This window comes from Dendroctonus ponderosae, unplaced genomic scaffold (genome assembly GCF_020466585.1).
Source record: "Dendroctonus ponderosae isolate FM_Combo_2020 unplaced genomic scaffold, Dpon_F_20191213v2 Dpon_F_20191213_3, whole genome shotgun sequence".
Classification (NCBI taxonomy): domain Eukaryota; kingdom Metazoa; phylum Arthropoda; class Insecta; order Coleoptera; family Curculionidae; genus Dendroctonus; species Dendroctonus ponderosae.
Window position 1 is genome coordinate 9,290,074 of NW_026018508.1, and position 12,268 is coordinate 9,302,341.

Here is a 12,268-nt window from a genome sequence, read left to right on the forward strand (position 1 = left end):
TAAGCTCCAGCTGGTATAACATTTTTAATATTTTATTTGAAATGCCCGCCAATTTTTTGACCGTTAGATAAATCTTCGTCTCTTAATCGTAAATCTTCTCACATCGTTTCCTATGCATTCCAGAATACGGTTTTCGAACCATAGTAGAAAGAGCGGGGAAGGGAATGATCACATCGGCGATGGGATCGTTCACGTTCTTTCGAGCTCGAGAATTGGGCACCAGAAATTCCCAGAAAGTGCTTGCGCAAACGCATGCAAATGGTAAAGGAATTATGGCGCGCGTTGAAGCACCAGGCGTTTCGTCCCGGGCCTACCTATTGGACTCGTCAGTAAGGCTTAGGTAGGCCCTGCCTTAGACGGCGGATACGGAACACAGGTTGGAAGTTCTATTTGAATCGAAACGCCACAGATCTTATGCGGTGAGATATAGCTGACGTTTCGGTTGGAGCTGCTAGTTGAGAAGTTGCGAATAGAGTTCGCCACAGAATCATTGAAAAATTAGTGATCGTGACGGATGGATTGGACGGAGATCGTGCAAGGCGTTCATTAAATTGCATGAATTTATATCGAGTGTACGCATTCTTTTACGAAAATTAAACCCTAACAAAATAATGAAAGTAGTGACAGAACTGACGGCCTCACAAAATAAAAAGTGACAAGACACTATTTGTTTTTTTGTGGTTTGTATAGGGTCATTGTTTATAATTTCACAGAAATGGAATATGAAAAAATATAGACTATTACATTAAAAAATATGGAAGTTTGGTTTGTTACATATTTTTGAGTGCGCACGTTTAAAGCGGTTATACATACATAAAAATGAATTATACTTTTGATTAGCAATAAATTTTGTATACAACTGTTTATTCTCAAATTGAGTAAAAAACTACTGGGCTGGTGGATAAATTTTAACCAGTGACTCTGTACAGAGAAAATAAAAAAGTTAAATTGCAAAGATTGTCTGTTTTGCCCGTTCTGGATTTTCATCAAACGGATGAAATGTTTGCATCAACGATTGATTAAAGAACTGAGCAAATCAAAAATACAAGTTTTTGTCAATATCTCTTTGGAAACTTTCGCATTTCGTTGTACCAATTGCGGCTACAATTCTTCGTCCTAAGGCACGTTTATAAATGTTTTTGTTTCTGGTGTAGACACCGTAGTACTGGTACAGTTCGGCACCGGTATATTTATTAGCAATTTTCTTCAAATCTCCAGCTAAACCCTACTAAAGTTGGTTGTGGTGACGTCAGCCGTCCAGCAACTGCTAGCGCGTCGTTTTGGCGCGATGCATAGAAATTCAAATTTAGATTGCTTATAACTTTCTTGAAAGTAATGTAAAATCGCAAAGACATTGTAGAACAATTAGTTGACCATAAATGAACAAAATAAGCAAACTCATTAATTCGTGCAGATACCACGTAGGTACATAATTACATAGCCAACTTTAGCCGGATAATTCCAACAAATGTCTGAATTGAACAATGTTAACAAATTTTAACCGAAATTAAAGACTACAACTAATAAGTTCTATAGCCAATGAAAACATTTTTGTACAATGTTTATTAAATTTATTTCAATAATCTCGATAAATTTCAGCGAGCATGTGCTCACCCGATCTTGTGTTTTGATTAAATATAACTAACAAAACGCTGATTAAAAATAATCTGATAAACGCCAAACATGAATTATAAAATATAACTATCGAATATCTTAATGTAGTGGTCCTGGCCATGCAGAAGAAGTTGCACCATCCATCTCAGTAGCAAGTTGATTGGTCCCTAATAGACGATGTCGAGTTCCTCCAATAGCTTCTCCACAAAAACACTTGGATTCCTCCATTGCTCCCCCGCAGTTTCCAATACAATAAGGGTGTCCATTTGGACATTTGAACCAATGTCCACGAGGAAAGCCCATGGCTTTAACAATCTGTACTCGCTCTTCCTCATTGATGCTTAGAGAACACTCGAGTTTCAAAGCTAATTTCTTTAATTGTGTTAAGAGCGTGCGGTCTAAATCATCGGAGTACTTCTTATGTCCAAACACAACTGTTTCGATGTCCAATGAAAGTGCTTTCACTTCTTCATTGGACTTGCATGCAGGAATAAATGCGGAACTTTTCTTAATTGAATCAAATTGAACAGCTTTTTGCAACCGTTTAATTTCAAGTTCCAAATCATCAATTTCTTGGTGAGTGATGTGGTCTTCTGAACGCATCAAAACATCCAAAATTAATTTCACATGTAGAATTGAAGGATCGTCAGTTTTAGGCTTTTTATACTCCCTTATAAAGCAGTTGGAAATATATGACAGAACTTGAGTCTTGGATTCGATAGCTTTTAACTCTATTTTATTGATGGGTTGAGAGCGACCTTTCAGTTCAGTTGATAGACGTTTGAGCAGTTTACTTAGGGCCGTATTTAAGATGCTTGACTTATCTAAAAATTAAATCGTTTAGTAATATAATAATTGAAAATTTTATTAAAATTGCCTTCAAATACAGGATTCAGTTGGTCCCTTAACGCATGGAGAGTTAGTAAAAGTTGACGGCAAAGTTCTTCATTTTCTTTATTTGCGCCGTATGTGATCCGCTTTGCAATTGATACGTCTTGAATGGATTTTTTCACAAAATCACTGAATCTTTGCGTTGTGGTTATGTTAGTCGAACACCTACAAAACCATATCGGTAGTAGACAAAAGGGTAAAACCATATCAAACGTGTCTGAATACATGGTGCAGTGGCGCCTATGTTTAAGGCAAATATGAAGTTTTTATTCTAGAAAGAGGACTGTCGTAAATTATTAAATCGGAGCACTATGTATAACAAATAGCAAGTCACCGATTTGAACAAATAAAATTAAATTATTGCATGGAGGTTAACGGCAGTCATTTTCAACATTTGGTGGAGTACTAAAGGAAAAACAAATATTGTTAAAGATGTTTTTACTATTTCCACTAAAATTTGCAATGTCCGGTTTTGTACATTCAACGCTCTGCACAATTTCAATCTTATCCCGTGATTTAGTATATCTCAGTATCCTTTTAGTATAATGAGCGCGAATTCAGTGCCGTGCTGAAATACTAAACCACCAGATAAAGTCTCACATTTTGGCCGTTTAAACCACATATTTCAACAGTAAAGTTATGAGGAAAACAGACCGAGGGAAAAATATTTGTGAACTAAAAATATAACGGCGAACCACTCACACCATTTAAAGACATAACACTAAACGCATCTAAAAGTGTTTAGCTGTGTTATCTAGAGAAAATAATGGTGTGAATCACAAAGCAAAAATTTCAAATTTATAAAATCAGGGATCCGAATATTTGTTCATGGTTTGGATATAAGCATGAAGAAATAATTTATCTGTTTAATAAATGAAGGGTTGTCAATCACCAGGAGCTGATGGTTTGAATATCGAAACTATTAAATATGGAAACCAAACTAACAAAACACTAAATTGACAATATTTCCAAAACCAAGCACTTTTGGGATAGACAACCTTACACAAACTGACCCTTATTTTAAATACAAAATAAGATAAAATTATATGCAAAAAAATAATTTTGAGCCATTGTTGTCAATTTAATTTTGAAACTTGATTTTTTTACAATTAGTATTAATAATTATCAAAATTTCATCGAAATGATTTTCAACTAAGCCCTTTTCAACAAGTGCTAGCTCTGTAATTTTTTTTTAAATTATAATTTCATAATTATTTCAATAAATTATTTTTCATGAGAATTTTTTTTTGTTTTGAAAGTCTTCTGCGTCAGTAAAATTCTGCCACAAATTTTCCTTGTTATTAAGGCAATCTTTATAATTTATGAATTTGAGATAAGTCCCTAAAAAGCTGAAATTTCATATACATATATGAAAATTCATTATAATATGATAATAATAATAATAAATAATTATGTAAGACTTTATATCTAAAAAAATGATCCTTCTCTGTAATAATTTACAACTGAAGCTAGATTACTTTTGCAATTAGCAAAACCAGTTAATTAGAACACATCATTTAAGAGCACGTAAACGTGATTTTAACAATCTACATTATGGATTCCGTCAAATCCTGAAAGAACGGAAAACGACATGTATTTTCCACTTCCGATATATTTTATTCGCAACGCCCATGCATATGATCCATCAAACGGGTAGCAAAATAATAATAAACTCACTTTGGACATCGCTTGAACTGAATAAGATCTTGTGCTTCATTCATCCATGATTCAAGACCAGTACTCTCGAGGACATGTCCACAGTCCTTCAATAAAACAAATACCGCGTCTTCTTCATCTTCATTGCCGAAAAAAATTTCAGTTAATTTCTCATTGTCGCATATTCTGCAGAGAGGCGGACATGGATCTCCACAAAATCCTACACACACGTGACCACACTTTAGGAGCTTCGTACATCTAAAAAACAGCATTAATTGACAATTGGTTGAGTGTTAGTATGCAAAAGATTAATGATATTTTATTATCAAACAAGTACCTTTGGGTGCAAGGTTCCACATCGCAAATAACTCCGCATCGACGGGTGCATTTTAAATGCTTACATTGTCTCTCGCACATCTGTTTACATGGCGTACATGGTGCACCACATTTCTTTTGACATTTACTATGGGCACATCTCATTTCGCAAGGCCGAGTGCAAGGTTTGCATGACTCTCGACACGGAGTTAGACACTCGTGGTTGCACACGAGTGGTAGAGCACATTTCTCAGCACAACGTTTATGGAAGCGAGACTGAATACACTCGCCACAAGTACCCGAACATTTGTGTTTGCATTTTAACATAATGTTACATGGTTCCGAGCAATATTTTAGCAACAACTTTGGACCTAAAAAATTAAAAGTGCTTGAGAATTGTGAATATTTATGTAGCTACCTCAGTGGAATAGGCCTGGGTAACTCAGTGAATGTTTAGGAGTTGACCCAAACTAACCCAACACAACGCACCGGCGCAGTAACTCTGTTCCGTTGATGGGAAAATGTTGATGGCCTTTTTTTAGTTGTTTTTAGATTTATTTTCAGGACCATTTATTAATAATACTTTCAGTTTCTTCAAAATTTCAGAATTTTCCAGTTTTAGCAAAGTTACTCTTTCCTGTAAACTCTCAATTTTCTAAAGTTTCACTTAAAAATACTGACAATCGAAAGGTATCTTCTACGAAAAATTTAAAATTTTTTTATTAGAACACTCGGCACCTTTATCGATTTGCAAAAAGTGTTAAAATCCCTTTCCAGCTTCGAATTTGGGACAAAAATCAAATAATTTTATTTAGTTTTTTCTTCTGAAACCTCTGAATCTCTCCCTGTAGAGTTTGTTGGAAAACTGTGGGATTTTAGTTTTGCCTGATTTTTTTCTCGCTTCACTTTCTACTTAAAAACTCTCTTTTATAGTTTCACTTAGAAATACTGACAATCTGGAGGTATTTTACGCGAAAAATTTATAGTTTTGTAAGAATTTTACAAAAAATTTTTTTTTGCAAAAGCGTTGCACACGCGCTAAAAACTAAAAAAAATTCCTCCCACATTTTCCCGAAAATCATTAATGTTTTCTCAAAAACCGATTCCAAACTTAAAAGTTTTTAATGAAAAGCGCAAAAAACATTATTTTCTGATAATTTACTTCTTTCCTGGCAAGCATGGGGTATTTTCAGCCAAAAATGACAAAATTAATTTTGTTCGCCTCATTCATCTCTTTGTAGGGAATTTTAGAAAACCGTTTTCAGCTTCGAATTTGGCAAAAAAAGCAAATCATTTTATTTAGTTTTTTTTCCCGAAAGTTATTAAGGTTATCTTGAAAAAAACGACCAGAGCAAAAGTTTACCAAAAATTGTTTTGAAAATTCGCCACCATCATCGCTCTGAAGATTTTAAAATTTCAGGTCTTTCCAGTTTTAGTATTCTGTATAGTATTTATTTAGTATTACGTATAAGTTATTCTTAAGCAATTCTTTCTACACAAAAAGCGCATTATTTTTAAGTTTTACTTAAAAAGGCTGAAAGTGAAAATTATAAAATACAATTTTAATGGACCGCTCGCCACACAACACCTTTGTAAAAATGTTTCTAGAACCTTTTTCAACTTCAAATTTCGGACACCATAATATTTTTTGCTGAAATTTTTCTGAAATGGACCTACAATGGAAGTCCCTATAGAGAATATAAAATGTAAAAACATTTTATATTATCATTTATCAACTTAAAAACTTAATTAAATAGTATATTAATTAAATAATTAAACGCTTATAAAATACCGTAAAATGCACTAAAGTCGTGTACTTTTCAACGCTTAAACCCCTATTTAAATAAACTATTTTAAGGCATTCGATATTTTCAAAATTGGCGGAGCAACATAACAATAATTGTTAAACTTTACAAACAACTAAACCTTGCTTTGAACAATCAAGAAAACTAACACAGTATCACTTCCATATTAAGCCACCAAAGAAATAACGCAACTAAGCGTAGATGAAAAAGCAGAGCTTGGATAACGCGTGAAAGCAGATCAGTATTTATTTAAAAAAAAGTAGCGCACCAGATTCTTTTTTAGTTCAAAGTCTTCTAACTATTTTATTAACATATTTCAATTGATTTTCTTATAGATTGAAGCTTAATTCTTTGGCTTGTTATTTCAAGGGTAAGAAATATTGATTCTTTATTTAAGAGACAATGGAGAGGACATCGCGCCTGTATTTCATTTTGTAACACCCTGTGCGTTGCTATTTTGCTTGAAACCAAAGTCTTGTCAATCCTTTTCAAACTGCGTCTTTGGGTTAACGTTCCTTTGTCTGAAAAACTAATAAATTTACAGCTTATTTACTAATTGCTATGTGTTTTTAACATTTCTCCTTTTTTTCATAAAACCAAAAACATAGGATTAAAATCCGGGCGTCCGCTCTAAAATGGATACCAGCAGTTTCTAAGAAATTACGCACAATATGCGCTGATCGCGATCGAGCATTATCATACATTACAATAAATTTCTGACCGTATAATTTAATTTTTTTCATTCAACATTTGGTCTTGATTAGAAGTAGAATATCAGCAAAATTTCGTCTGGGTATACCACTAGGTTTTGCATGAGAGCTTACTTTATTTAGGCGATGGGCTTTCAGATCAGCTAAACACTTTCAAGTATGTGTTTTTATGCAGTATAATTGTAAAATAAGACAAAGTTATGATTTAAAAAAATAAATGTAAAAAATACCTTATGTAAAAAAAGATTCCGTACATTTTATTTTCCCGCAAAACGTTAAGGCATATGGTGTTTTTATCATTTTTTCCATCGAAAAGACCGGAATCAACATTTATTTCGGTTGAAATAAAAACCGAGGAATTTAGTGTTTATCATTCCCTATTGCAGTGTTTCTGCTACTGTGTTCTTAAATACACGGTTAAATATTCTTGATTGTTAAGAATTGGGGATCAGTCAAGTTAAGATCCAGCATTAGTTAAAATTGTACTTACTTACGTTTGTAAGTATTGTATCGTATTATTTGACAATAAAATAATCTTTTAAAATAAGAGTTACTATAATTATTTTTCATTTCGGACACACAGAAGGGTTTTTTGTGCGTTATATTCATTTTTCGCGCTAGCACAGCTTCGAACATTCTTGTTCGAATTTATACAATTTTAAATTGTGATCAAAACTATTTACAATTTGATTCAAACATTACATTTGATTACATTCGGGTTATTGCCCTGATTGTGTTATTTATAGACGTTTAGAGACTATAAAGTAAGTCATATACAGTAGTATTTATTCTTACTAGGAACTGAGATTGAGAGTAAAAAAAAACTAGTCAACAAAATTAACAGTCGAAAAACATCTAGTGTATAAAAATTATTTAACTTAGATCTTCGTTATTTATAATTATTTAATATAAATATTACGATTGGATCTGATTACATATATTTATTTTTAGAGAATTTTTTCGTGCAAAATGCTTCTTTCGTCAACCATCTAATGATATGGAAATTTAGAAGTTTGAGATCAGGCAAAATCTCCGATAGATAGAGTTTTAATGCGATTTTTATTTACGTGTATCTAACTCTAAATGATCTTTATTTTAACTTATTCTTAGCGCAATTATTTCAGCAGTTCAATTGCGGCAACTTTCACCATTTTTACTAGTATTTTATATAGAGTACGATTTTTTTAGTAGAAACTTATATACGATAAATACCATAATTAGCAAAAATGTAATGTGATCGTATTCAACTGATACATGAAATGGACCATGAGTGTCCTGTTTTTCATTTAAAAAAATCAGTTGAAATTTGCTTCAACGTTAACAACAAAAACTAGTCAAAAATGTCTAAACTAATAGTCAATAATTTAAAATTTAAGCTATAGTAATCTCTTAAAAAGGATTACTGAATAAAAGCACTTAAAAACAACAATTACACAACATCCTGTAGACGTTACAGTTACAAATCGTTTTTAAATTTGCATTGACTTATATCATTACAGATGATAACGATAACACCACCATAAACAGACTCATTCTAGACGATTATTTAATAGAAGTCAAAATTTAAGATTCTCCCATATAAAAAATTAAAGTGCAAATATTTATTCTGGTCTTCCAATACTTATAACTACTGAATATTTATAAATGCTGTTAAAAATAATGTATATACTTACTAGTACTTTTCATGTGGCATTCAATTTTCTTAATAACATGACCACAAGGCGACTCAATACTGCAGTCCACTAATTTAGTGCATACATCGGTACATTGATCAGTACATTTTTTTTGGCATTCATGTCCACAAGGCAATAGCCTCGGACACGATCGAGCAATGCAGTGCTTCCTTTCTGGATTTACGGAACACTCGATATTGACACTGTGACCACAGTCCAAAATAGTTTTTTCTACCTGAAAATTAAAACGGTATCACATATTTGATTTGTAATTACGGATATAATGCAATAGTATTCGATTCATTTACTTTAACTTTACAAGGTCCACAAGCTTTGGAACAGGGATTTGCGCATTCATGGCCACAGGGCAGCTTTAATTTGCATGGCTTTTGGCAGTCAACTTCTTCGACATCCAGACTACAAGGTATTTTAGACCTATGGCCACATGACCTCTGCCGTGATACTTTGTTGAGGCATTCGTCACAGTCTTGATAACACAATCTTGAACAAAGGTGTTTCTCATCTGGATCTTGGCGGCATCCGACTTTACTTTTGGCACATGGTTCTTCACAAATATACTAAAATTGCAGATATCATAAATATAAATATGGTTTATTGGTAAATCTATTTGCTTAATACTACATACTGGGGGGGAATAAGCACAACCAACTAATAATTAATAAATAATTTAAAAAAACGGCAGCAAAATAGCCATATAAAAGCATTAAATTGACAGTATTTAGAATACTGAACACTTTTCTAAAAGATAAACTTACCCTTATTTTTAATACTAAAGATAAAATTATTTAAATTGGGGGTTTCTATGTGGAAAAATTTGTTTTGGGCGGTTTTCTCAATTTCATTTTGAAACTTATTTTTTAATGCTTTCTATTAATACCTATTAATACATAATATTATCGAAATTCTATTACAGTAAGTCCCTATCAACAAGGAATGCGACTCAAAATAAGTAACACATATTTTTTTATAGGAAAAATGAATAATTATAAGAGCGCCTGCTGCTCGAATTTTTTACATAAAATTTTTAATATGTCAAAAACGGTCAGACTTATGTATAGGATATTATACATGAAATATATTTAGAAATTGGAGTAGAATTAAAAAATAAAATAATATACGGGGTTCCATTTAAAATAACCCGGTCATCGCAGAAATTCGAAACCCCTAGTCGGGTTTCGGGTCAACGCATCCGGGCCAGAATAAAGAGATGAGATAGAGAGCCAGAACCATAAAGAACCATAGACACACTGCAAATTGTAGCGAGATAACACCGGCGTCGCGTCACCACGACCGACGAGCGTTTTCTCGCTTAATACAAAATCGATGCTAATAAATAAAAGTTACTAACCTTCCTATGATCAGGATCATCTCTGATATGACAAGTTTGGTGGCAAGCATGTCCACATGGTTCCACTCTAGTATCGCAGGGGAATAGACATTTAAACTGATGAGGATCCTCGTGGCAAGGTTTATCAGCTTCATGTTCACACGGTAACTTCGTGTGTACCAATTCCTTACATTTAAAGTCCTCTGCATCTTTATGGCAATTCATATCGACCTCGTGACCGCACGGATCTAAAGTACGGCGAACGATGTACATACAAGGCCCACAATCTTCGTAACATTGTTTTAAGCACACATGCAATTCGTCGTTACAAAGAGGTCTAAAAATAAATATATAATTTTTAAAATATAATGGACTGTAACCCCTTGTTGCTACAAGTAGCCCCTTGTGCAACACAGAATGCAGTTTTCAAAACTTTTTAAAATTGTCTGAGATATAAACGTTAGAATCAAAGGTATCATCTAATAAGTTTCTAGCAAAAATCTACGTGGGATTATATGCGCCGTTTTCTTTGAAAGTGGTGTAAGTTCATATTGACAAAAAATAGTTACTGATAAAAATTAATACAATTTACTATAAACTTAAAAAATCTGTTAAAATTTTTATTGTTTTTATCACACATTTTGATTTACACTTTGACACCTAGTACCTCACACTATTAACTTTCGGATAAAACAAATTTGGTTGAAACGCAATATTTGTGCTAAACATTGTCAGTGAATTTTGTCAAATTAGTTGAATACAAAAATTAAAACCTTTTATGATGTTCATGCCATTTACTCAACAAAAAAAAACTGGGCAATTTAAATGAGATGAGAATTTTCGAAAGTTCTAGAACATGGAGGATACTATTAGTGCTGTAGTAAGTCAGGATTGGTTATGCCACTTTTTTAAAAAGAAAACATTGCCTTACATCAAAATGAATAAACGTTTTAACAATAACCCTTATTGAATAATATTTCCTGGACAGTTTGTGCATTTTCTTTAAAGAAAAACGGAAAGTATATTTCCCCATTAATATTTTTAACTTTAGCATACTTTAAACACTTTTCCATGCATCTGTATTGCTTGTGCTCTGTATCTTGTATATGACAAAGTCTTTTGCACGTATGCCCGCAATCAAGTTCGACGTTGCAAATCATATCGCATCCTCCTTCGCTCACTTTCTCAAAATCTAAGCTTTTAGAGACTTTAGTCAACTTAACCGGATGAATTTGACACCGTAGAAGCAAGTGAGAACCAATAGCATTTTGTTCTTCTAACACAGTGTTTACTTTCTTCCAGATCTAAAAATGCACAAAATTTTATTTGTATATTTAGTTAAGATGGTCATTGGATATGGATGGAGCAGTTATAATAATAAATATGTAAATTAGTAATTTCATAAAAACAACAATTTACGGTTTTTGGTCATTACTAGTTCACCTTTTTGTATATTAAAAATTGATTTCTTTAGTTAAGGTGGTCATTGGATATAGATAGAGCAGTTATAATAATAAATATGTAAATTAGTAATTTCATAAAAACAACAATTTACGGTTTTTGGTCATTACTAGTTCACCTTTTTGTATATTAAAAATTGATCTGTTCAATTGTGCACTTATAAATCGTATATAGAATATTCTAACGAAACCCAACCGCGCGTAAAATCTAGCGGAGGTAAGCGCATAATAGTAGATCAACGCGTTAGTGTTAATATATTCTTTAAAATGTGAGACAAGTACATATATCAATTTTTTAATAAAAATATCTAGATATAACTCGATATACAGGGTTATTCACGCTATACGGCACGGAAGCCCATTATTTGGTGTGTTTTGTAAAAAGGCAAAAACTTAGTTATAAACCTCCTAGTACCATTCGATAGGTAATTAAAAACTGCATTTCCTGGTAAGCTGAAAAATATGGGGTTGTATTTAAATTAGTCAAGTTAGAGCCACTTAAAGTTCTTATTTGATTAGTTTAAATTTGTGGACACCCTGTATAAAATGGTAAGTTTATTATCATTGGGATATAAAATATGATTTCTTGTTACACTACACTACCAATTACGTTTACATAACTTAAATAATTCTAAAGTATTTGACACATGAAAATAATATTAGATTTTGATTGAAAATTCGAATTATTTAAAAAACCTTCAGATTTAGACATTATAAATCTTAGTAAAACAAACACTTATTTTGCTCAGAGAATCCAAAAATGCAATAATATATAGGGTATTTCATTTAGAAAAAC

At 32.5% G+C, this 12,268-nt stretch overlaps 1 protein-coding gene across 2 annotated transcripts in view; it reads right to left on the reverse strand.

Annotated features, from left to right (window-relative positions):
• Window positions 1-1,544: 1,544 nt before the first annotated feature.
• The window catches only part of LOC109539036 (NFX1-type zinc finger-containing protein 1), a 33,073-nt gene continuing 22,349 nt past the window's right edge, over window positions 1,545-12,268 (reverse strand). For both annotated transcript variants that reach the window (XM_048664519.1, XM_048664520.1), the window contains 8 exons: window positions 11,069-11,316; window positions 10,034-10,349; window positions 8,973-9,242; window positions 8,665-8,899; window positions 4,499-4,847; window positions 4,183-4,419; window positions 2,492-2,670; window positions 1,545-2,438 (listed from right to left, as the gene is read on the reverse strand). In XM_048664519.1, coding sequence (XP_048520476.1) covers window positions 1,714-2,438; window positions 2,492-2,670; window positions 4,183-4,419; window positions 4,499-4,847; window positions 8,665-8,899; window positions 8,973-9,242; window positions 10,034-10,349; window positions 11,069-11,316 — 2,559 coding nt within the window. In that variant the 3' untranslated portion in view covers window positions 1,545-1,713. The remainder of the gene's footprint in view (window positions 2,439-2,491; window positions 2,671-4,182; window positions 4,420-4,498; window positions 4,848-8,664; window positions 8,900-8,972; window positions 9,243-10,033; window positions 10,350-11,068; window positions 11,317-12,268) is intronic.